The sequence below is a fragment of the Hemibagrus wyckioides genome, linkage group LG11 (assembly GCF_019097595.1).
Source record: "Hemibagrus wyckioides isolate EC202008001 linkage group LG11, SWU_Hwy_1.0, whole genome shotgun sequence".
Taxonomy (NCBI): Eukaryota; Metazoa; Chordata; class Actinopteri; order Siluriformes; family Bagridae; genus Hemibagrus; species Hemibagrus wyckioides.
The window spans coordinates 10,204,896-10,232,535 of record NC_080720.1 but is presented as its reverse complement, the minus strand read 5'-3'; the positions used below and the strand labels follow the sequence as shown (position 1 = coordinate 10,232,535).

At 39.4% G+C, this 27,640-nt stretch overlaps 1 protein-coding gene across 9 annotated transcripts in view; it reads left to right on the top strand.

Annotated features, from left to right (window-relative positions):
- Positions 1–27,640, top strand: part of ptprfa (protein tyrosine phosphatase receptor type Fa) — a 211,210-nt gene that overhangs the window by 96,325 nt on the left and 87,245 nt on the right. For 5 of the 9 annotated variants that reach the window (XM_058403026.1, XM_058403025.1, XM_058403030.1 and 2 more), the window contains exons 3-7: positions 1,038–1,183; positions 2,257–2,398; positions 19,530–19,718; positions 23,013–23,030; positions 26,085–26,195. In XM_058403026.1, coding sequence (XP_058259009.1) covers positions 1,038–1,183; positions 2,257–2,398; positions 19,530–19,718; positions 23,013–23,030; positions 26,085–26,195 — 606 coding nt within the window. The remainder of the gene's footprint in view (positions 1–1,037; positions 1,184–2,256; positions 2,399–19,529; positions 19,719–23,012; positions 23,031–26,084; positions 26,196–27,640) is intronic. The other 4 variants (XM_058403033.1, XM_058403031.1, XM_058403029.1 and 1 more) reach the window with 1 other exon arrangement.

The window sequence follows — 27,640 nt, the reverse complement described above, 5'->3', positions numbered from 1 at the left end:
TGAAGTGCAAACTGAGCCAAAGGACAGAGCTGCAAAATTGTGATGTGTTAAATAAAAGAAAAAAAGTAAAAGCTGGATGCATACACAAATTGGCCGTTTTATATAATTATCTGGTTATGTATTGTTCCCTGTTTTGTTTTGTTTTTTTTGGAAGATTTTTGTGGTTTCTATGCTCGCTTGTTTGACTTAGCCTTTTTTTTCCTACTTTTTTTCTTGGCTTTTTCTGCATTTTAATTATAATCCGTGTGAAAAAACGGCGTGCAACAACCAAATAAACGAACTGATAAGAGTGAAAATGTCTTTATTAATTCACGAGAATTCAAGTTTATAGCATCAAAGTGAGACAAACCGTCTACAAAATAAACCCATGTCTTTGGTGTTTTTCTTTCAAACATATTTATAAAATATAAAAAAAATACACACGACTGTATGCTTAATGCAAAAAAAATATGCTGTTATGTTCCAGTATGCAAATAAAAGGATGAAGGGGGCAGGAGCGTGTACGACTAGAGGTGTTTTCTCATTTGCCTATTCATAGATTCCAGATTTCCTTATTAAGTTTAAAGGTGTAGGTGCTTGTGTCCTTCCTTCTGTTTCCTAGCCTCAGAGGCATAAAAATAAGTCTTTAAGACTAGCGGTCAAAATGCAAAAGCTTCTGTAAGAGTCCTATTTGGCTGAGATCAGCCGGAGAAGATGCTGCTATTAGCTCGGTTCACAGTGTCATTTAGTCTTGGGTCTAAGTGTTGAAAAGCAATGCAAATAATAGAGCTGAATGGTGACATCCTGCTTTCTCAGTCGGTTGGGTTGTGCTGTTTTTAGCTGTAAATCTAAGCTTGAGAATTTGACAACAGCCAAGTGAAATATTACAGGAAATCTGACTTTCTGTAGCTTCTTAACATTTGTAATGAAGAATAGCTTTTTTATGTCAGTCAGGCCCTACTTAGTAATTCATAGATATTTGTATTTGACTATAGCTTAATATCTCTCTCTCTCTCTCTCTCTCTCTCTCTCTCTCTTTTCGTCCCTGTGTGTTTCAGGCATGCCCAGCTTCATTAAGTCTCCAGAGGATCAGACTGGCATTTCTGGAGGCGTTGCATCTTTTGTGTGCCAGGCAGTTGGCGAACCCAAACCACGTATCACATGGATGAAGAAGGGCAAGAAAGTCAGCTCACAGCGCTTTGAGGTGTGTGTGTGTGTGTGTGTGTTATAACCATACAGCACTTGTTATATTAATAAAATATTCTATTTATGTGTGATAAATTAGTTGATGCGTCTGTCAAAATACAGCACTGACAGTGATATGAGAATCTCAACCTGTGGTTTAGCTGGAAATCTTCATGTGTATTCAGCCACTGTATTGTATTATAAAAGCACTGAATAGCATTGCTGAAGGAAACTATTAAATTCAAGCTGGCAGGAATTCATTTGGTTACGAAGCATGTAACAAAAGTAATATACATCCGTGAGCTAGGTAGTGCTCTAGATATTTCTGTTGGTTATGTCTGGGACTTAAGCACACAATGTAAAGCTACAATACAGGAGCGCTGTTATGAATGTACGGATGAAAGTCGGATGAAATCTGATATCTGATCCGCATCCAATAATTTAACAGTCGTTCAAGAAAAATGAGGTTTAATGTTTCAAGGACACTTTGCAGTATTAATGCTGGAGTGAACTATGAGCTGTGTGATTCGGGGTGAGGGACAGAACAGACAGTGGTGCATACTAACATTTCACTATACTTTTGACTCTCCCCTCTTTCTTTTAAGACCTGCATTGCATTGAGGTTTGTTGTTGTTGTTGTTGTTGCTGTTATTCGAAACTGATAGACAGGCACAGTCTGTGGTGTTTTAAATGGCAAATGTACTAGGTAAAGCTTACAGAATACAGCGTCATAATTCTAAATCATCCACTTTCACTAACAAGTTAGCATGAGGTGTGAATACAGCCATTACATCTACTAGGGGCAATTTAGAGCCAATGAGAACCCACATTGAACCACAACACAAATGTCAGTCAGTTTCACTGTCACACGGTGTTCCCACATCCAGTGCAACCCGGACACCATGATAAAATGGTTTCTGAAGATGAATGAATTAATGAATGGACCAGTGAAAAGAAAATATGTAGATATCTTTGGGATTTTAGAACAATGTACACAATTATTTTGCTGTATAAGAGGTTTGCTATGTATCAAATGCCTCTGGAAGGTTAGTGGTCTAAGTGTTTGTGTGTGTGTGTGTGTGTGTGTATCAGGTGATTGAATTTGATGATGGCTCGGGGTCAGTGTTAAGGATCCAGCCCCTGAGGACGCACCGAGATGAGGCAATCTACGAGTGCACAGCCACTAACAGCATGGGGGAAATTAACACCAGTGCCAAGCTCACTGTACTGGAAGGTAGGGTGCAACTCATACACTCATTTCACTACAGCGCTCTGTCTCACTCTCTCCTTGCTACCTTTCTCTCCCCTCATTGTGTCTCTTAAGTTTAAGAAGTTTTATTTCACCTTAGAGTAAGCACATTTCAGAGAAAGCCTTCTTGTGTTTGTGTTTAGATTTAAGGTAATGTACGAAAAGTAGTATTGTGTGACAGTTTTTGAGTCAACCAATCACGCCACACTTAGTGCCACCAATTTCATCGTAACGAGAGCCCACAATTTTCCCTTTTCGTCCACTTTACACCATGAGCTGAGTCACTCAGCGCGTGTAGACGGCGGCTAGCATTTTGGCATTGTTGTTTGTTTGTTTATGTCTCCACATGCGTCTGTGTTTGCATTCTGGTCTTGTCTCCACAAATGCCCTGTCCCTGGTTGCTTCCCTCACATGTCCTTATTGCCCTGATTTACCGGTTGATTAATTTCGGATATTTAAACCCTTGTGTTGTTGTACATCAGAAGGTATACATTAGCATACCTGTGTTTTCTAACGTTAGCAAACCACTGCTATTGATATCCAGGTTTGATTTTGTTTCTGTCCTTCAGTTTCTACATTTTGCCTAGGCCAGTGACCATTGCCTGTTTTTGCTGCCTCTGCCTCTGCCTCACCTGCACTTGCATCTGTCTCAGACTCTCTATCCCCAGACCTTTCATGTATAATCCCACAATTCCCACCAATTAATCAGATGAATAACCGCCACTATAACCACTCAGATAACAGATCCCACAAAGAAATTCAAGTGCGACCAATCAGACTGCAGACATTCATTTGAAATGATGAGCACGGCTCAGCTTCAGTGTAAAATCTAATTAAGTGAATGGGGTTTTTTTTCCTACCGTGATTGATTATTCCAGTCACTTGCAAGTGCTTGTGTCAATCCCCAATGCTGTTAAAATAAATCTGTGATTTTGTGAATAGTGCAGTCCTAACTGAAGATTCTGAAAGGAAAGCTAGCAATATGACCTGCGTAGTTACGGCTAGAATCAGCGTAACAATAAAACTCTGTCTCCCAGTGACAGCTAGTCATCATAATAAATGTTCAAGGAGTACAAAAACAAAGTATTAACAATCAGTACTCTGCGTGGAGTCAGTCTCTCTCACTCTCTCTTTTTTTTGACATAAGACACATCCACATAAGAAGGCACAACCAGATTTACAGCACCATTTGTGTTTCTTAATTATTTGTAAGTCTAATGTGGTAAAGAGAATAGCTGTTAGCCTTCACAGTTAGTGCTTTCTTTCACACCCACACAGACACAATGGGAGAACATGTAAAACTCCACACAGACAGAAACCCGAGTTCACAAACGAATCAGGGATCCCGGAGCTGTGAGGGCCGCAAACCGGGCCGCCCTTCTGTAGTTTGTCCCTTTGTGTGATTTTGTTTTTTGTTTTTAGTTTTTTATCCACTCCTGCCGTTCTCCTTCTAAGGATTTTTTGCTCAGAAATTAATAAATGAGAAAGTCTTCCACCTTATTTTTCTTTAGTTCATTTGCTCTGCTTATTAATATGTGTTGGATGAGTCTGTGAAGTGGGCCCAAATTAATTAGCTCAAGTCTAACCACGTAAACTTTAAGTCTGAATTAAACAAAAGCTAGGTGGTGTTTTACTGTGAACACAAACAGACTGTGTGCAACTACAGTCTGGACCAGAAAGATTTCAGTCCCAGTGTCTACTTCACATAGCAAACATTATACAAACAAGCAAACAAACAGATAAATAAACGAATAAATGAATCAAGAAACAAATAAATGAATAAATAAATTCAATTAAAATGTAAAATATGTTTGGTGTTGTTAAATAAATAAATTAATTAATTAATAATAATAATAATAATAATAATAATAATAATAATAATAATAATAATAATAATAATAATGTAATTATTATGAATTAGATCTTCTAGATTGATCTATTTGAAGTGCAGTACTTTGGAGACCCCCCCCCAGGACATTACCCATTAGAAGGAGTGACCAAGTCGTCTAATACACCACTAGACCACTGACAAAGTGCTAATCATGCTCATATACACACCCTGGAGGCTGAGTGCATTATGAGTTATAAATGGTGATCATGACTGGAATAGCATTCACAGCTGTGTGTGTGTGTGTGTGTGTGTGTGTGTGTATGTGTAATATTTGTATTTTTACCAGCAGTCAATGTATATTTTTACATTAAAAGCATTACAGCTTTATGTTCATCTCTCTCTCTCTCTCTCTCTGTCTCTCTCTCTCACACACACACACACACACACATACACACACACATCTTAGGTCTGAATTCCAGTTGTTGGCAGAATCCCATTTCCTGCTGAACTCAGTGGGAGGTTTGCAAAATATCAATTAGTCATTAGACTAGAGACTCTCTCTCTCTCTCTCTCTCTCTCCAAAGAGGGGTGGCATCTCTTACCACATTAACACAGCCAACACAAATTGTTTAATGTACACATTTTTAGTATATACCCTTTATTATGCACCTTTTTGGTGTGCATAATAAATCAAGTGCATTCTCTGCACATTGTTACTCTGCACACTCTTAATAAACACTCTAAGTGCATTTTATGCACTTTTACAGTGTGTGTTTTTAATTATTTTAGTTAAGCACTGTCCACTTGTTAGTATATACATTAGTCAATGTTTTTTTTATATACTTTAATATTCTTTGGTGTACTTATTTAGAATTAAAGACAAAAAAAGCTTTTTTTTTATGTTACACTGTACACAGCTCTGCACACAAAGACTCTCACAAGACTGATCTCTTCTAGACACGTACAGTAGAGATTAGAGGACACACACTGTGTGTGTGGAGAGGACACTACAGAATGATTCTGAATGATTCAATCAGAGCGAGCCGATCTCAACCCTGGAAAGGACTTTTAGTCAGTAAGAACATGCTGTGCTGGAGGTGAGTTAGTGAAGAGTGATGGAGTGCTGATAAGTGATGCAGTAAGGGCAGTAGTTGGTAGTGCGCTCAGACCTTCACACTCGGCTGTAGATTAGTAGAAGTTTCTGACTCATATCTGCTCAGCTCATACACAGCTTCTGTACTCACACACCAGAATGCAGACTCAACATGTTTACCTGCTGACGTCTCTGCCTGGCATGTGTGTGTGTGTGTGTGTGTGTAATTGAATTTTTTCCAGCGGTCAATATGACTGTTTACAGCATTAAAGCTTCACACATACACACACACACATACTGTAGGAACATTCCAGAACTTACTTTCTCATTAATCCAAACACTGGTCTCAAATCCATCAATAAACATAACGTCAGACGTGTAAAGACAGAGAAGAAGGGAAACAGTTTATAACATCACGTTTCCGTCCTCAACCACATTCTTGCCGAACTTTCATTCATCTTTAGCAGCCGCTTCATCCTGGCAGTGCATCTGGAAACTATCCCAGGAGCACTGGAAGAATTCACTCCGGACACACACACACACACACACACACACACACACACTTTCACACATGTATTCACACCTAAAGGCAATATCGTGAAGCCAATCAGTCTATATGTGTGTTCTGGACCCAGAGGAAACCCACACATGATGAGAACATGCAAATGTCCAATAATCAAACCCAGGATCTGTGAGGCAGCAACACAGATGTGATGCTCTGTTCTTTTATTGTCCAGAAAACAATATTAACCATGAAATAGTCCATCAGTTGATGTATTTACGCACAGACCTAAAGGTTTTTAATCATGTGCAATGCTTCTGTTGTCCTTCGACTGCTCATGTACATTGAAATCAGGGCACTTCATTTTAAACAGGGGGTTATAATTAAAACAAACTAATAAACATTAAAACGAGAGCGTAATCAAGTGATTAGCAAAGTCATGTATGCTCTCCAGAGTGTTAAGTCAGCCTTGTTTACAGCACACCTGTTTACGACATGCATGGTGAGTTTTGTAGTGATTATACTCATACACATCCTGATCCTGTGTTTAGAGCTGCTCATTTGATGAATTTGGATAATGGACCTGTTTATAGAAAAAAACGGAAGATGTTCTCATGTTTCATTTTCAAGCTGTTTATGGATTTCAGATGCTGAGATGCAGAATTTTGGATTGGTAATCTGAGACGGCTTACTGTTTTTTTGTTTTAGTAGTTTTGTTATTTATACTGGCCTAGACGAAAAAATAAAAAAAATACATAAACCTGGGACAAATGTTCAAGCAGGAAAACAAATCAGCAATAATACGCAACGTCACATGGCGTTATAGGGAAGTAACCGATGCCCGAGTGGTGCGATGTGGCCGATAAAGTTAATTATTTTATTGAACATCACATCCAGAAGTGTTTTATTTCTTTTTATACCACAGCAGTTTGCTAATGATTACAATTCAGTCATGCTGTTTAAATGTTTGTAGTAGAATGCTCAAGGAAAAAACTTACTGGCTGTTACAAAGACCTGACACTTACAAAAAGACCCGTCCTAAATGAGCATATATTCATACAAGAATAAATCATTTATAAATAATCATTGTTTTTCTTTGTTAACGAATGGGTTTTTAACGCTTTGGCTTAGACTATTATTATTATTACTATTCCTGCTGCTGCTGTTGTTAAAGAAAATGAACCAGAACCCAGTTTGGTTCTGTGGTCTAATCAGAAATAATGACCCCGTTGAAGTGTCTTTGAGAGAAAACATTCCAAGCTGAAGTCGAAAGTTGACATGTAAGGGCTTAGGGCTGGAGTGCGGGTGGATTTCGGGGATTTTCTCATGTGAGACAGCTACTTTATTCTGATGACAGCGTGTTCTGTAAGAGCGCTCTTACACTGAGCTGCTTAAGCGCAGTTAACCCTGCATCAGGATTACGATCGAGACGGAAATGGAGACAATTTTAGGAATACGCTGGAATTGAGTGCGAATGTGGGGAGAGCAGAACGAGGAGGTCACACACAGGATGTTTGTGTTGTGTGTTTATACGAGTTGTAGGTCTGCATGAAAGAAAAGCTTTTGTTGTGTTGTGCTGTATGATGTGTGTTTTTGTGATACAGTGCAGTGTTGTGTAGTCAATTATGGAGATTAATAGGATTTTTCGGTATCAAATCCAAACAATCCCAAAGATTTTGCTAATGGTCACTGAGGCTGAGGTTAGAATGATGTGTAGGTGAAGCATGGTTTAAAGCGACAGACCAAGGAAATTCCCCACAAAGCTAGAATTACAGACATCCTGCCTGGAGTTAAGTCTTTATGCAGTATGTTCCCTTGCCTGTCTGCATGCCTGTGTATACGAAGAGTGTGAATCTGTCAGGCTTTTTTGCTCCTAAGACATGTCTTGCTGTCGCTTTCTGTATGTGTGTGTGTGTATGTGTGTGTGTGTGTGTCTGTGTTTATGTTGTTACCTGGTTACAGATGCAGGGCTTGTGTTACTTAAATGAGCACACAGTGCTACAGGCGTCTCTCATTCCCTCACACTGAGCTGCTCCAGCGCTCCACAGCAGGAGTCTGTCTGTCTATCTGTCTGTCTGTCTCTCTCTCTCTCTTTCTCTCTCTCTGTCTCACAAACACACACACACACACTGCACATCCTCTCACTGTCTCTGTCTTTCTTTTGCTCCAGTTCTGGCATGAATCCCTCTGTTAAGTCTGGATAATATCCGTCTGTTCTGAACATCCATTTTTTTCTTCAGAGTCATTAGATAAGAAATAAAACATGATGAGAGGAAAAAAATTAATCAACACTTACCACGTCAATGTATGCACTATTCTGTGGCATTTTGTACAATCAGTATAAACAGTGTCGTGTGGATGACCCTGGATGAGGAAAAATGTCCAGGATGGATGGTAACACTCAATCAAAACAATGGTAACTGTGAATAAGATACCTTACAAATATCTTTTGAATTAGATATTTACACCGATCAGGCAAAACATTATGACTGCTGAAAGGTGAAGGAATAACACCGATTATCTCCTCATCATGGCACCTGTTAGTGGGTGGGATATATTAGGCAGCAAGGGAACATTTTGTCCTCAAAGTTGATGTGTTAGAAGCAGAAAAAATGGGCAAGCGTAAGGATTTGAGCGAGTTTGACGAAGGGCCAAATTGTGATGGCTAGACGACTGGATCAGAGCATCTCCAAAACTGCAGCTCTTGTGGGGTCTGCAGTGGTCAATGTCTATCAAAAGAGGTCCAAGGAAGAAACAGTGGTGAACCAGTGACAGGGTCATGGACGGCTAAAGCTCATTGATGCACGTGGGGAGCGAAGGCTGGCCCGTGTGATCCGATCCAACAGACGAGCTACTGTTGCTCAAATTGCTGAAGAAGTTAACGTTGGTTCTGATAGCAAGGTGTCAGAATACACAGTGCATGATGGGTCAGGGCTGTTTTGGCAGCGAAAGGGGGACCAACACAATATTAAGCAGGTGGTCATAATGTTATGCCTGGTCGGTGTTTATATTTATTTATCAACATTTTTATCTGAATTCTGCTGAAGCTAGTGGCATCGACTGGGAAATAGATTACTGTTCCAGTTAGAACTAGTTTGTTAGTGTTTCATTTGAGACAATACTACCCTTTTAAACTCATACACTAGACGCTAGAGTGCACTAGTACATAGTGCCTAGTGTTAGTGCACAGGGTAAAGTATGGCATTCGGGACGCAGTTTTAGTGTTAGATTAGCTTTAACACTTAATGTTAGATTATTGTTGAAGCTGATGAGAAAACAAGAGACTAACTAAAGAAACAGCTAAAAACAGATCTAAAAAATTTTTAGCTTTCTCTCTCACACACACACACACACACACTGTTTGTCCTCTCAAAGGATTTTTTTTGTTAATGACACACTCAATCTTGTACTTGTGCTGACCCCATTACATACACACACACACACACAGACACACACACACAGAGAGAGAGAAGAAGAAAGTCTTGTGTTGTCATTGTTGTCCTGTATTGTGTAGTATGGTTTTGTGTTTTGCAGAATTCTGTTGTTTTGAGTTGTAGTGTGTAGTGTTATGTGATGTGATGTGTAGTGCATTGTGTTGTGTAGTGTTTTGTGATAGTGTGTTGTGTAATACTGTGTTGTGTAGTGCTGTGTGATGCTATGTAGTGTTGAGTGATGTTGTGTTGTGTAATATTGTGTTGTGTATTGTTGTGTGATGTTGTGTAGTGCTGTGTGATGTGTAGTGCTGTGTGATGTTGTGTAGTGCTGTGTGGTGTTGTGTAGTGTTGAGGTTCGATGTGGTGTAAGAGGAGGTTGTGGTGGTTTTAGGTCCCTCAGCACAGGAAGAATGGAAGCATATTTAAACCTAATTGATGCTGTGGAGTAAATCCACCTTATTCCTAAAGGACTTGTTCAGTGAAAGTGAAACCCACAGAATCTCAGAAGAGTTGTACAGAAGACATGTTTGACTAAAGAGCTCCAATTCTAATGTAGCTAATATTCTAGAAATCACAAACCCTTTTCTAATAACACCATAGCTTCACACAGTGCACTCCACTACAGCTTCAGTGAGCTTCAGCTGCTTCTCTTAACCAGGTTCAGCATTCAGTTGGAGGTGGACTGGTGGGGTAAGTGCAGGGACAGTTGACACTGTATTCTTGCAGTTTTCCGTACTGTGCCTAGTTTACTGTTTCCTCTAGTTTGAGGTAGACATGGAAAAGGTTGTGGATGATATTCACTTTCTGTACATGTTAGCTGCATTAGCTTTGTAGCTCCAGCACAAGCTCCATGTTGTCTGAGACACCAGAGAAATAAAACCATCTGTATCTGATAGCATTATTCTGTCACCTCATTGGCACAAACATGTATGCTTTAAGAGGAATGAAGGTTGTTTACTATGCAAATGCAGATCTTCTGTCAAAAGTGATTCATTTGTGTGTGTGTGTGTGTGTGTGTTAGGATTCTTGTGACAATCAACCATCATTACATGTATTTTTATCTTCTAAACAGACCACTAAACAGGCCTGTTTATCACACACACACACACACACACACACATCTTGGGTCTGAATTCCAGTGTTTGGCAGAACCCCATTTCCTGCTGGACTCCTGTGAGGTTCGCAAAATGTAAATTAGTCATCTCTCTCTCTCTCTCCTCTCTCTCTCTCTTTCTCTCTCTCTCCTCTCTCTCTCTCTTTCTCTCTCTCTCCTCTCTCTCCCCTCTCTCTCTCTCTCTGCATCTCTCACAACAGTAACCATAAAAAAAGAAATATACACAATTTGTATCTACGTCTGTTGTGCACATTTTAGTGCATGCACACACACACACACACACACACACAAACATGCTATTTACACACACACAAACACTCACACACACACAAACACACACATACACAAACATGCTATACACACACACACACATACACACAAACACTCAAAACCCCTGTCGGAATCCCAGACATAGAAGTAATAGAAGTAATCAGATCATCAGTATTTATTCTTTTAACTCCAGCTTGTTTAACAAATGTTCTTACTTTTAAATGTTGCCGTGACTTTGGAGGGTGTGTTCATTTCTTTCGGTCTGTCTCGGTCGGTCTGTCTGTCCCTATTTCTATCCTGTCGTCATGTTTTCCCTAAATGTTCTAGATGGTTAGGAAATAAAGCTTAATATACTGTATACAAGTACATTCAATAAAAATGCAGTATATTTGAAGTAGTGAATGCAAATGAAGCTGTTTTAATTACGTGAAGTGTTTTGTCTAGTGGAAATATCTGGTAAGTTCACTGGAAAAAAAACCAAACATTTTTTATAGTTCTTTTAAACAATGAATATTGTCATGAAGCGGCTTTACAGAAATTCAAGTATAGATTTAACTCACTAATGAGCAAACCAGAGCCCAGAGCATGAAGGAGAAACTCCCTGAGAGGATATGACGATGAAACAGTGAGAGAAACCAGACTCAAAAGGGAGCCCATCCTCCCCTGGGATAGGCCAGATAGTCAGATTATAAATTATTAATAACTTTCCACAGCTGTACACTGTAACGTCACACAGCTCTGAGTGTGCTGAACACATCTTCACTAGAGCCTCAGAGTCATGTAAGATTACAAAAGACATTTATTTATTTATTTATTTACTTATTCAATTCTTCCCTTCACCAGCATCAGGGTGAAGAGCTCTAAAAGATAAACTACAAGAAATAGCTTATAAAGAAATGGAATTAATTAGAATACACAATATGGCCAAAAGTATGTGGACACCTGACTATCATACCTCTAACTTTTAGCCACAAAGATTTAAGTACACTACTGTATTGAATGTCTTTGTAATCTTGAGTGGGGGAAGGGGTTAAGGGCTCTGTTGGGCAATTGAGCAAGGTCCTTTAACCCCCCAAACCCCCCCACACACCTTTACCCGCTTCAGGGGCGCTGTATCGTAGCTGCCCCTGCGCTCTGAACCCCAACTTCGAAGAAAAGAATTGCACTGTGCTGTATGTGTGGCGATAATAAAGGCTTCGTACCATCACTTTTTCTTCTTCTTCCTTTCATGGAAACTGGAACAAGTCCAGATATAGTCCAGCATGACATGCCACTGTGCACAAAGTGATGTTCATGAATATGATTTACTTATGGCTGGAGCAGAAGAAGTCAAGTCTCCTGACCCCACTGAACACTTTTGGGATGATCTGTTAATGCTGACCTTCTCACCTCGTCAACATTACTAACTGACCTCACTAATGACCTTGTAGCTGAATGGGTAAATCTTCACACACTGTCAGAAAAAATGGTACCGCGGTGGTACAATTTTGTTCCTAGGGGAACAAAAACTATAATGGTACCTTTAAAGGTACCCAATAGGTCTTTAGGGTACAATTATGTTCCCAAAACGAGTGTTAAAGCCTCTGACTAGAGGTACAAAATTGTACCCTTCAGGGTACCACCCCAGCGATGGCCACTTGAACCTTAAAAGGTACAGTTTTGTACCTTTCTTTCTGAGAGTGCAGCCATGCTCACACTAAATCTAATGGAAAGCCTTTCCAAAGGTGTGGATATTATTGTAACAGCGTGGCAAAATATATAAGGGATGTAGAACAAACACATATGTTTGTGATGGGGGGAGTGGCATATGTTTGTCCATATAGTATGTGTTACATCACTTTAAAAAAGATGATCCTACTAATTGCTTGTTTTTATTCTCTCTCTCTCTCAGCCTTTGTTTCTTTTCCAGAGTCTTCCTCTATTTACATATAGACAGGAATATTATATTGAGAAATGACACATACAGTAAACACCACAAACACATTTTTTCCTTTCTCTTAGTACTTTGGAGTAATGCAGTAGAAACACTTTGTTTAACTAAGAAGGCTTGTGAATTATGGATAAAAGATAAACACTCTTAATGCTTCCATTGTGCGGAAAATGAAAATGATCTATATGCAGATTGTGGCAACAGGAATGATCTGTCATTCAGGGACAAAAGGTTGTTCATGGAACCAAAAATGTGGCAAAAATGGCATTTTGTGATAGCTAGCTTACTAGCATTTTTGTTTTTTTAATCTCTCTCTCTCTCTCTCTCTCTCTCTCTCTCTCTATCTCAGTGTTCATCTCATTTACAAGTCAGTACTATGATGACATAGGATTTCTATTACATGATAAACATAGCCACAGAATGTGATTTGAGGCTAAGCTGAGGAAACACGAGGACTAATCCCCCTATCCCACTTGTGCTTGTGCAGTGTTTGTGGCTCTGAAGTTTCACAGGGAATGAAAACTATTTGTTAATCCCGGATCAGTTTCTCATTTTTTCTTTAGCCATGCTAATTGTTCACTGCTCACACGGATGGGAAGCAGTCCGCATTCAGGGGGTCAGGGTGTAGCTGGGAGGCAAACCATAAGCCTGGTGCTGACTAAACTGTGGTCTTTTCTTTCTTTCTCTGGAAGAATTAATGCAGCTCCACCATGTGCTTCTCTGTTTATTAGACATTCCAATCCATATTTTAATCGTTATTACAGGAAGGGTTGTGTGTCATTTACCAAAAGGACTTCATTCCCAATAAGAATAAAAGGAAGGAAAGAAAATCCGATGGAACAGACACAGACATTCCTTAGCCATGATGTCCTACATGCAACTTTACATTTGATTGTATAGCATGAGTACAGTACTCAGCATGCAGTTTGTCCCACCTTCTGCTTCACAATTAGTTTCTGGAATGAGGCCAAACTTCGGAGGAACATGGCATCATCTTTCAGAGCGCGTAGCTGTACGTCTTTAAACACCGTGCGTGTAAAGCTCGTGAGAATGCTATGCGAGTCCTACGTCATGCAACACACACCGCCAGCCGCAGGCTGCATGGGAAACTCTTGAGCTGTAGATGATAGTCTGTTGAAGTCTTTAGTCACCTGTCAGGGTGTTTGTGTGTGTGTGTGTGTGTGTGTCTGTGTGTGTGTTGTGTATGTGAGAGTGCATGAGGGATCAGCCTGGGGTGTATTAAAGGCTATTAGAGAGAATTCTCCCACTGTTGTGGGTTAGATGGAGTGTGAAACTGCAGCTGACACTTAGTGTGTCTATGTCTGTGTGTGTGCGTGTGTGTGTGTGTGTGTGTGTGTGTGTGTGTGGTGACTCTTAACTCTGGAAGTCACTAAAAGCTCATCAGATCAGTTCATCGGGCCGATTAAAAAACATTGACTAGAACCCGAGGAGACTGATGAAGTGTCAATGCAGTGCACACTTGAAGTGTTTCTGAATACAGGACCATGTACTTAATAACCTGTTAATAACCTCTTACTGTAAATCTAATAACAGTAAACCTGCTGGGCTTATCACACTGCATCACACACTCTTAACTAAATACTCGCTTGCTAGTGGTAACCAGGTTCCCCATCAGGCAACAGTTTTGTGTGTGTGTGTGTGTTTACCAATTACTTTTCTACTGAATGTTCTGTTAAGGAGTAAGCACATGCTGTAAACCTTATAAACTGTACTTTGTCTTTCTAGCTGTCTAAATAAGGGTTACACAACTACTCATTTAGTTTCTTAGACTAGTCACTTCACTGAAATTCAATTCATGGTTCATTTGAGGTCCGTGCCTTATGTGGGCCACTTAAGTTTTTCTCTTCCAATCTTGGAAAGCCATGTCTTTATGAGCCTCGCTTTGTGCACAGAGGTATTGTCCTGCTAGAACAGGTTTCTATATATTCTATATCATACACTGACAATTATGTGTACTTGCAGCTTGGAGGCAGCATATTGGGAAAGACTCAAATAAGGGTGTGATGGTCAGGTGTCCAGATACGTTTCCCCATTTAGTGTATTTTTGGTCTAACAAAGTACCTTGTGCCTGCATGATTTCCCATTTCAGTATTTCTATCACCTCACCTAGTAGACAGTTTGCCATAGTGCTAACTACTGAATGTATTAGTCTACTAGTAAATACAACCCCTTAATGTCTAGTTATGCATATGTACTACAGTGTTGTCAAAAGAAATATAAATCTAAAAGAGCAACACACACAGTTGACGAGAGAGCAACCGGAACAGACATTTGCGAAGGCATCATTTCTTCCAGACAATCTGTTTGCATCAGCCTTTATTACACCTTCAGTTTATCTGTAAAGGTTTTATTGTACACAACTTTTTTTCCCCATTTGCATAAAAGCAGGTGGATGCAAACTGTCACTTTGTATTTATCTCAGCAGCCTGAAACTCAGCAGCGTAAGCGAGTGTGTGCGAAAGTGTGTTCAGGTGAGGCAGCGTTACGACCTGACAGCAGGGACGTCGTGTTTCATTCCCGGCAGAAGTGAAGCGTGAGTCCTCCCACACTCTGCTCTTTTCTCCGTCGCCTCCAGAAAGGTGGCTGGCATGCCGTAACGGTGTCACCTCCATGTCTGCCATCCCTTGTTCCCTGCGAGACACAGAGAAACAGATTACAGTGCAGGGTGGGAGAGTAAATCCCCAATTTCCTAAACGCCATCTGTCACATTTCAGCAAAACTCTTGCTAATCCTGTTCTAACAGCTACGACTTATTGCGCCTATTAGCTAATAAAGACTGTATGCTAATAAATACTGTTCTCAGCAAATTTCCCAAAATCTACGTGATCAGCTGTGGTTTTCCATTAGCTGCTGTTCCCTGAGGATTTTTTCCCAGGCCTGTCATCCATCCAGATCTGATTACGGTGAGAAAGTGCACACATGTGGTTCATGAGCTATAATGTCACCCAGATATCATTTTGAAGACCTGCATAATGAAGCAAATCCACAAAGACACGCGTGTACAAATTCACCAAAGCATGCAAGTAGACAGCAGAACAATGTACAGAAGCACCTCCACTTCCACCATCATCAATAAATCCAGATTCTATGAATATGCGAATCACCCACAAGCATACATGGCGGCATTTGCATAATGGACCCCGATAGGTAATAACGCTTGTCTGTGACATGTTCAGTATTAGCTCGGGCTTTCTAGCGGGGTTTCGGGTCTCCGTTTTTTCTGAAAAGCATTTCATTCCCAAAAAAGTGTTTGCAAATAGAAACAAGTTTTTATAAATTGACTGCAACGTTTGTGATTTAACTAACATAGCAATAGACACCCAAGTTATCAGAAGGTAGAGACACGGACCATCCTTCATTTTCTCTTTCTATATGTTTCTTCTCATTTGTTTCTCCCTCTATCACTTTCTCTTGTCTTTTTCTCATATTCTCTTCTGCTTTTTCTCGCTGTCTGTATATTTCCGTATTTACCCAGCCATCAGCACCTGACAGATTCAGACTCAGTGTGTGTGTGTGTGTGTGTGTGTGGGTGGGCATACATTTTCGGACACAGGTTGACACTTAAATATCTATCTGGCTGCAAACACACACACACACACACGTATAGGTGAACATTATAGAGAAGAAAACCTCTGATCGTTTACTCCGCTGTGCCATTTTCAATTCACATCAAATGTCCTCTGCCTTCTTCTTCTTCTTCTTGTTTCTTTCCAGACTGTAAGTGTCGCACAGAGTCATGTTGGTCTATTGAGACATAACATTTGCATAATGACAAGAGTGCATTAACATTTAAAGGCCAGCATTTTATAACTATTAGAATGTTCATAGTGGTCATGTTGGGCATTTGAATTGTGCAGGATTATGTTAACATACAGACAGGTGATTAATCTGTTGGTTAACGCCTGTGTTGTTGCTGTTCTCTTAGGCACAACCTGATGTTTTTGCATTTGGGCCATATTGCTATTTTTATGGTGATAAATTATTTCACAACACTGACATGGACACGGCACTGACGAAGAGGTGTGACATTTAAAATTTGCAGAGACTTCCAAATCCAATTCCACTAGTTACTGTACATCACCGACTTTGACGTAAATATGCTTCTTTACTATGAACTAAATACAGCAGACTTCATTATTTTATCTGTAACCAGTGAGCTATTTCGCAATTTATCATATTTTTTTATTCAGCTAATTACGCATAGTTCATATACGGGTTTAACTACAAGCCTAGACTGTGTAATGTAGCATGAACGTTGTAGCTTAAGGTGTTTATATGGGGAAACGACAATATTGTATAAAATGAAATGCATTATTTTATTATAAAAATTCAGGATTTATGCAATTATTTTAAAGAAATGTTGCTCATTATTTGTAGGTCATAAGCTTTTTTTTTTTTTCCGAAGGCAAACTCTGAAATACATCAGGTACTAGAGAGGCTAACTTTCGCACAAAGGTACAAAGGTGATGTAACTACTGCTGGCATACAGGAGGAAAAAAAGAAACAGGCAACTTGTGTAAATATTATCATGTAATAAATGCAAAATGTTCGCTGTGGCATTAATGGTGTGTGCACTCATAAGGTGCTGTGCTCTGAATGGAATTAATTAAAACTAATGTAACTAACATTATGCACTAAAGTAGGTCAGTATAAATCTTTAAAGGTAAAAATAAAAATAAAAATAATAATAAAAATCTTAATGACCATTCTCGGCTGTTCCATATGTTAAGTTCAACGGTGCAGGAGTGGATTTTTTTTTTTCCCACTATGTAACTAGAACAACTTATAATGAACAGCTTGTGTATCAGAAAAGGTGAATGGAATTAAGCAAAAGAAAAAGTGGTACAGTCAGTGTGAACCTTTTTTTAGTGTTCGTTTTGTTGTCTTTCTGAGGATGGAACTGTATCCTGTAGCTACTGTTTAGGAAATTTTCCCCTAAATGTTCACATTGTCTTTTTAGGAACATTGCTTAACATTTGAAAGACATTTGGAAGGTAGCCATGTTTGTGAAACACACACACACACACACACACACACTAACAGGAAGGGAATTGCATTTCTTCACAGTGGCTGGTGTTGATGCCACATTACCTGAAGTTGTGTGTGTAATTCTTACTGCACTTTTGCATGTCACTCTGTGTGTGTGTGTGAGAGAGAGAGAGAGAGAGAGAGAGAGAGAGAGAGAATATAAGGCACATATGAAGAGAAAGAAGACTAAGAGAGATTAGGGTCCTTCAGTTCCTCTGGCTTCATTGTGTCCATGAAGGGTCCTCCCTACCTCCCTTAAGCCATTTATTGAGGGTTTCCCGGCGTCTCCCACACTCGGCTTTAGAACAGAGACAATGGTGAAGTGTGAGAAGCAGACAGTTTATTGAAGCCGTCTGTAACAGTACACTCAGGTTACATTACTAACATTCAGTCTCTATGCGCACCTGGTGTCAACCCCACCCATCAAACGCTATTACATCATTACACTGCCCTTTCACTGAGGTCACACACACACACAGACACACAGCAGAGTCCTTGCATCAGCACCTTTACATAGCTCATATTGAACAGTGTCCTAGGGTTAGACATGCAAAGAAAATATGTTATACAGTATGTATAAGACATGAAACGCTAGTTCAGGATCACAGACTTTCCTTTCTAATTGCACACAATTCCCTTTTCTGAATAAATAACCTGTATGAGTGTAACCTGTCCTCTCCTTCCATCAGTTTAGGATCCTCCCATCCTTCTTGACATACAGTATGTGTTTATTCTGGAGAATGAAAGACTGGAGCCTTTTTTTTTTCCCTCTTTTTTTCACCCAGAATAACAGGGTTACAAACTGTCTTATGTATAAATACATCCCTTTATGGATTCGATCCTTTTTTTTATTTACAGCTTAGCCTTCAGATTGTGTGGCTGAAACACAGCAGTAGATGTTTGACAGTAGTGTTTATTTGTGAAACTAGTAAGATGCATTTCAGTCATTTAACATGCAGTGACAGCAACACACTAAGATCATTACAGCCCCCAGTTCCAGTTCAGTCAGAGCACAGTCACTGGTGTGTGTGTGTGTGTGGTGCGTGTTGGTGTTAAACACACTTGCAAGGCATAAATTCTTTTGTTCTGTACTCACTGAGCTCAATTTACACCTGGCCTGTGTTTCCCACACTATCGGCTGTCAGGGAGAGACTGATAACACACCTTGAGATTGCTTCTGTTTGCTTTTCACACACCACACACACACACACACACACACATACACAAACACAATGTTTGTCTTACTAAGCCAACTTACTTGTCTTAGTAACCCTACACTTACTGTAACCTCTGTACCCAAAAAAAACATATTGGCTCATTTTCTATTATATTTTATTATGATGATGATGATGATGATGCTTGATATATATGATATAGTTTATTTCTATTATTTACATTTATATATGTATGTAAATGTATGTGTGGCTAATAACTAACATAGATAGATAAAACTGTCATTGCAGAGTACAGGTACATAGCAACAGTTTTACACACACACACACACACACACACACATATATATATATATATATATATATATATATATATATATATATATATATATATATATATATATATATATATATATATATGTATATAAAGTAGTCATATAAATACTGACTACTTTGGTTTTCAACAATATATGATTTTCCACCACTGCTTTGTATGAGGAGTTTTCATGTGCAGTGGGTGTGTGTGGGTGTGTGTGGGTGTGTGATTATGCTCTGTGAATAGTTGGCACCTCATACAGGGTGTCCCCCACCTTGTGCCTTGAGTCCCTTCGGATAGGCTCTAGGCTCCACATGGCCATACGTAGGATAAGTGGTACAGAAAATGTATGTTTTCTATATTCTGTACAGACTGTAAATACTGTGTGTTTTTGTGTGTGTGCAGAGGACCAGATCCCACATGGCTTCCCCACCATAGACATGGGTCCTCAGCTGAAGGTGGTGGAGAGGACTCGCACAGCCACCATACTGTGTGCAGCAAGCGGGAATCCTGACCCTGAAATCTTCTGGTTTAAAGATTTTCTCCCTGTCGACATCAACGGCAGTAATGGGCGAATTAAACAGCTGCGCTCAGGTATGAGAATCAGCAAAACACACACACACACACACACACACACACACAACCAGTTAAACATGAAGAACATGTATGATATAATCTGTTAACATTTGCTTAAAGTCTCAGGTCTCATAAATCTTGCAACAGTTAAAGCGAGTATCCCCTTGGATGAACTGCTATAATGATGTAAAACATATTTGCAGTAAAAAAATATAATAGCTTTCATAAAATACAAAAAAAAAAAACACATAACCAGCCAGTACATTTGGCTGAAGGGTGTTGCTCAAGGACCCAGTCAAAAAAACCAACTGGTGGTGCTGGGATTTGAACACAGTTTTCTGACTGAACCACTATAAGTAGGTGCTTATATTTATTTATTTACTTACTTACTTACTTAGTTATTCATTTATTTATTTATTTATTAAGCGATGCTGTCCTTAAGGCAGCTTAAATCCTTTTTTATCTCAGTCTGCACAAAGGTGTCTGCCAAAACACATGTAGAATGTAGGACATGTAGAAATGTCACTTGGAAACTCATTAACTATGAATGAATAGCTGTTTATAGATTTAAATGCTCCCAAAACTATAGCATATTAAAGTATATATTTACAGAGAAAAATTGCGATTATTCAGCAGAAAACACCCCCGTAAATTTCTGCTCATTGTCTCCCCCCGCCCCCCAAACACGCTTTCACACAGCATTAAAAGGCCAGTTTCTTTCTGGCTGATCATGGGAGCATCCGCTTCATTTCTCCTCAATCACTTGAGCAGATTGCAATTAGTCGAGAGGCCACTCTCTGCAGACGACATGACCTCTATCGATGGAAAGTTCACAGAGATCATTAACTAGGTTAGCCTCTAGCTTGACTCTTCTGAAAGTCTGAGTGCACTAGAGCACTGTTTTCACTCCATCAGTGATCAAACACCGAAACAATGCTGCACTCATCACCAGATGATCCTTATTATTGAACAGTCCATTAGAACTGAAATCTAGCACTGATCCTTAGATTAACATAAAATCCTTCTATCTAGTTCACACACGGCTGTTGCGACGCTGTATATTGCTATTGAAATGGAAACACACTTATAGCCACTTAAAACGTACCACCTTCCCGACTACAAGAGCTTACCCACAAGGGTAACATCTTCTGCAGCTTGTATCTATTAGCCGTGAAAAGATGTGACTGTAGTGTTGTTATTAAAAAGCACACGTTTAAGGAACACCGGAATCCCTGTTAAACCACTGAAACTGTTTTACTGATACCAAGTAGGCTTTAATAATTAAGTGATATCAACTGTCCAAGATGGCTGCAGAGAATTATGGTTCATGTATATATATATGTAAGATATACTGCAAAGCCTAAATGACATTGTCTGAAAAACAACTTGCCTGATTAATTATATTAGTTAAAATTTTAACACTGTCAGACTGTACGCTCCTGTATGAGTGATGTGTCTTTATCCCTACTGTTTTCAGTCACTAAGAACACATTTTATTAGACATAGTTTCGCTCTGGAATAAAACAATTCCTGGTAATGCAGTCAAACCTTTGTATTTGGCCAAAAGTATAGCCAAGATAAGAATTTCAATTCATTATTGGCATGCAAACAAATGGTAATTATTCTGACATGTAATATAGATCAAGCAATAACCCAGGTCTCTTTTTATGACCAGCTTGATCTTTTAGGAAAATCCCCAATCCGTCATGCAGCGAGGGCACATTTATATCATTAAAACTCGAATTGCTCTAAAATTATAAGACTGAGGTTTTACCAGGGAATGCTAATCTTTTTTTATATGAAGTTTTCCTGGATACCATTATAACATCACTGCTATAATTGTGTGTGTGTGTGTGTGTGTGTATGTGTGTGTGCTGTGAAACAAAAATTGTTGGCCAGAACATGTTTGTGCATTAGCCATAGTTAGTGGATTAGTGAATCCTCTTTAGAAGTCGATTAAGAACTTGTGTACGGTCCAGCAGATCTGTGATATTCGAGAGAAAGTCATGGACAGAACTTTAACGAGAAACTACAGACCGAAATCAGAACGAGAGACATAAAGTATAGATGAAGAAGCCAGCGAGAATGAAAGAAAGCAATATTTCACTCCAGTTATATTTTTCTCCAAGAAAGTGAACAGCTAAAATACATCACTGCAACTGAATTTTTACTGTGACTGTGCAAAAAAAAAAAATTTACACATCGCCCGAGGCTGTAAAATGAAATACTAGTCTGTTTCTATGGTGACCACTTTTAACATAAGCGTGTTCATTGCAATGGTCTATCATTTTTACAATGAGCAGGATTTTATATGGTATGAACTCATCACAGCCATCTGTGGTCAGCAGAACAAGGGAACAACACTGGCTGTGCTTGACCGGGTGGGAGGGACGGCATATTCTCTCTCTCTCTCTCTCTCTCTCTCTCTCCTGTTAATCCCGGTGCACTGTAAAATAAAATAGATTTTACAGTAACTTACTGACTGGTAGCTAGACAGACATAGATAGATAGATAGATAGATAGATAGATAGATAGATAGATAGATAGATAGATAGATAGATAGATAGATAGATAGATAGATAGATAGATAGATAGATAGATAGATAGATAGATAGATAGATAGATAGATAGATAGATAGATAGATAGAGGGCTCCATGGAACTAAAATTACACTTTAATTGCCTTGATCACAAACTGAAGCTCAGTGGGTTACAGCATATAATTATGGACTATGCCTTGCTCCATGAATTCTGAGCAATCAGAAAAATACATCATTTCTTATGGTCTAAATACCACAATAATGGGCTATTCATAAAGGAAGTTCTTACTAACGCAGTGAATTCACAACACTGTGTGAATGTACGATAATGTAAGCGCCCTAATTAAAAGCAGAAAATGCAAGCAATAAGCACAACAAAGTTCTGGTCAAGCGCTTTTACATCAAACAGCATGAAAGCATGCCGGTTCTTACAGTCGTGTGATTATAGTGCAGTGAGGGAGATTCCTTTCTCTGCATTGCATCATGTGTGTGTGTGTATGTGTGTGTGTGTGTGTTTGCTGCAGCAGTAAAGCCACCAAAATGTAAAGACCACAGTAGAGCTGAGTGAGAGTATGGATTGGATCAAAGTATGGAGTTAAGCATAATGGAACAAAAAACATCCAATCCCAGCTCAAGTGTGCACCCACACACACACACAGCTCTTAAGCAGACTAGGAAATGTATCATACATTTCCTCTTTTCCTGTTCCTCTCTTTCTTTGCTGTGCTAATTTTCTTTCTCTAATCTGATTTGCATTTATATTACCTCACCAGGTGGTACACCAATCAGAGGTAAGAATGCTGGAAACACAAAACATTTGAGCGCATCATCGTCTTCTCCTCCGCTCACCACAGAGTCTACCATCGCTTCTGTCTGTCTGTCTCTCTCTCTCTCTCTCTCTCACACACACACACTCTCTCTCTCACACACACACTCTCTCTCTCTTTCTCTCTGATCCTACATTTCAGTGCATGAAGGCTTCGATCATCTGCCTGATTTTTTCACTTCAGAAACACCACATGAAGAAGGCTGAGAGTCTGAGTGAACTATCAAGAACTAATTTTAGAAAAAGAGTTTTCGCTGTATGTTTTATTCGAATAGTAACACTGTATGCGTCTATCTTAGAGCGTTAATTGCTGTAACAACTAACGCCTGAAACTGACTCAGTCACACTCCTCTACAGAGACACGGTCAGTAAAGGCTAATCTACTTAACTGTCCTTGGATTTCAACTTAAACTGAGCATAAAGTGCAGGATGTGTAGCTCAAATGTATCTCTACATTTCCACAAGAATATCTTCATTTTGAATCAATGAGTCAGTATAAACCTTCAAATCCCCAGAACGGTCAGTGACCTTACCTTATTTTCAAACATTGGATTTATCTAAAATGTACATTTTTATCTAAAAAAGTCTCTGTGTGACGGTCAATGTGGGACTGAATCCCAGAAATACTCAATAAAAGGATATAAGGTGAAACAGCAAAAACAATCCAAATGATCAATGAAAACTTCACTTCACTGTCTGAAACCCAGCAATGTCCTGGTCGTTAGCGTCACGTCTTTGTGCTCAGTGTGTAAACAGTCCTTGGTAGTGCATTAAGACTGTTAAACCCGTCTGAAGATCCTTTATGGTAGATCTGAACCGGTCTCTGCAGTCAGGCGACGCTTTATATGAAGAGAGAAAGAAACAGTGAGAATCAGTTCTGCTTTGAGAAGACTCGATATCAGCCATCAATTTTCTAAAGGATCAGAAAGCTGCTGTCTGTATCTGTTTACTGCAGAGACTCAAAAACTAAAATCCTAGGTGGAAAGAGGGATGGGAGTAAGGGAAATTATTTCAAGAAAGGTTATGTCAAGAGAAAGACACCTCGCTGCTGTGAGAGAAAAAAAAGAAAGACTGTGTGTGTGTGTGTGTGTGTGTGTGTGCGTGCATACTCAAGTGTTCATCAGAGACCTAGATGTGTGCAAGAAAGTCATATGGAGAGACTGATAATAAGATATTAATAAGTTAAACCCTTTTATCAATGCTCCACTAAGTCTCTATAGTCCCACAGTCCTTTAATTCTCTTTGAATTTGTCGAAGTGGACTCTCATAGCCATCCCACAATGCATTTCAGGAAGTCAGCACCAAAACATGGCTTCTTTTAATATGTGTGCTTCCATCAGCATGATGTGTGTTGCAGTTCCACAGCGTTACTACACTGAAACATCGCATATATTCACAGGACTAACTGTCTGTCACAATTAAACATCATGTCCGTCTTTTATTCAAATGTGTTGTGAAATATGTCTGTCCCCAAAAGAAAAAAATCCAGAAACACAGACTCATGATTAAGATTTATCTAGAAACATTGCTAGCCAGTTTGCCCTGATGTTATAGATATCAGCCATTGCACAAGATCACACACGCTACCATATTTATATGAAATTATCATTAAAAATGGTTTGCTTAAGGTAGCTAGCTGATTTGAAATTGCCATTAAATGAGCTAGCTAGCACTGCAAGCAGGTCCTGACACTGTGGTATTTCAGTATTTAAGTATAAATAGCAAATGTAAGTACAACTAGCTGGCTAGTGTTACACTAAAGTATTGTTAGCCTGATTGTTAGCTACTATCACTCCATAAATACAGCTAGTATTACACCAAGAGGCTTCGTTGCGATAGAAAAAGATCAGCAAGCTCAACACAAATTAAATCTAGATTAGTGTCCTAAATGGTCACTCCAGAAGGTCCAAATGTTTAATCACAACACCTGAGCTATATGTTCACTCTATACTTTGTATTTGGATGATCATATCACTGAGAAATTGCTCTAGTTGAACGAATATGCACTTTATTAATAGTTGCTGTACACACATGTCTTTGGTTTTTAAAGTCCCCGGGAATACACATGTAAAATTACAATCATTTAGTATTTAATAAATACAAGTATGACAAATGACAAATCTGTGAACTGCCCATGCATGGACTAATATACTAATATGCACACTTGATTGACATCAGGTCTACCTGCCTGTAGCGCCACTCAAACAGAAGTAATTAGAACTGAGTATGTGGGGAGAATCAGGATTATTTAACCCTATTTGTACCAAATCATGACATGGAGGCATAGCAGAGAGAGTTCACAGCTGTAGATTCAATCCTGAGCTCCTCTCTGAGTGGAGTTTGTTCTAGTTCTCTTCATGTCCATATGGGTTTCCTGGGGGTTCTTTGGTTTCCTCTCACATCCTAAAAAAAAAAAGATCAGTAGGTTGAATAGAAATTGCTCCTAGGTATTAAAGCAAGTGTGTATGTGGTATTTCATCCAGGGTGTATTTCTGACTCATATCCACTGAGGTTAGCTTTTGCTGACCCTTTAGCTTTCGCTCTCTTTTTCGCTTAGACTTTTCAAGTATAGAACATATTTATATTCTTGCACGCAGACAATTGAAAGTCACCAATTATTCACCGGTTCTCTGGGGCTTTAAAAAGGACAAAGAGTGATGATTATATCACTGCAGGTACAGCTTATCTTTACATGTTGGCAGAAATCGCTGTCCTTTTCAAACAAGGCTGCTGGTGTCTTTGTCCTTAAGCCAGATGGATCCACACAACAACACAGACATGTTGGAACAGCCTCCAGCATAATACGGACCTGCCAGACTTCTTAGTGTGTAGCGGAACCCTGTAAAGACACTCTTTAGATTGAAAGCTGTCTGCTTTTATTTGAAGAATGCCCACGTAGACTTACGACCTCTACCCACGAATCCAACTCCGATGTGTCAAAACTCAAGTCAGGGCATGACTGGGGCGTTGTTTAATAGCAATGTGCCTGTGGTTGTGTGACATGCTGTTTTGTTTTCAGGTGCGCTGCAGATAGAGAACAGCGAGGAATCAGATCAGGGAAAATATGAGTGTGTGGCAACAAACAGCGCCGGGACACGATACTCTGCTCCGGCTAATCTTTATGTCAGAGGTAAGAGATGTCCAGATTGAACACAGGGGACAAAACAACAATGTACATGATAAAATGTTAAATAACACCAAGCAGAATGTGATAAATAACTAAAACAAAATGTCATGCTGTTTGTCCTCCTGTTTTTTTCCACAGCTCTAGCTTCAGTTAAACCAGGATGGGAAACACACACACTCACACACACACACACACACACTCACTTTTGCCTTATGTGATTTAAGCAGTACAGTCACTCATTTCTTTTAGGGAGGATGAGTCCATGGCTCATGTCCAATATGGTTTTCTTGAATTTCTTTATATAAATGAGTCATATCCAGTTCCTGGAGAACCACCAACTTACACCATGAAGTGTGAATGATCTGAATCAAGTGTGTGCAGTAGGCTGCTTAATTCTGTAGTGCTGTGGGCCTCCAGGACTGGAATCTGGTACTTGTGGATTAAAGTGATGTGTGTGTCATTGGTCGTAACCCCACTGGTCTTGCACTTTTTGAGTGTGGATTTGATTTAATAGAACAGGTTGTCATTTTTAGAGTCCTCTGCCATCTGACAGCAGAATTACGATTGCAGCAAAAAACAACTGCAGGCCTTAACCTTCCCCTTTCTCAACATTGAAGCTAGGCATTTCAATATTTGTGTATGATCACAACAGCTTTAATGAGATTCTGAATCAACCAAGTAGGTGAATGAAGGTCATGGGTTTTCTGATGCTCAACATATAGATGGGCGTCAAATCGAACAAGTATAGCTCAAGTAATTATACCATACACACTCATATACAGGTGAGGGTCACGAGAGGTAAAAGATAATAATCATATGCTTTGAGTCACTCACAGCTAGGGTACAGGTAAGGCAAGAGCCAGATCCATGTGAGATGTCATACAGGTGATACTTCCCATATATCACCTGTATGACATCTCACATGGACCTGGCTTGTGAGATATATGGGAAGTATCAGATACAGGACCTGGCTTGTTGTGATATATGGGAAGTATCAGATACAGGTGAAGCAAAGGTTAGGTAGGGGCAATTCAGGTAAGGGTCAGTTGGTACAGAAGTGATAAGAGTGATGGTAGAGTAAGGTAAAGTTTAGACTGAAATTTATTCACAACTGAGGATTATATGCAAATGACAGCCAGGTGTCAAGTCTATATATGTCATGAACTCCACTTCCAAGAACACACTGCAACTAGAGGCATGGCTGCTACGGAATACACACCCACAAACACACACACTCTGTATAAGTTCTTGTGTTTCATTGTCTTTTTGTTGGTGTTTGTTGCTTTGCCCTTCATTGCTTTATACTCTTGGTTGTATTGTTTCTCTTGCACCTTTTTAAATAAAAGTCTGCACTTGCACCCGTTGCCTCTGTGATTCTCTGCCAGAAAGCATGACCTTCTGTCAGAGAATTGTAGAGGCAGCGGATGCATGTACACACTTTTATTTAA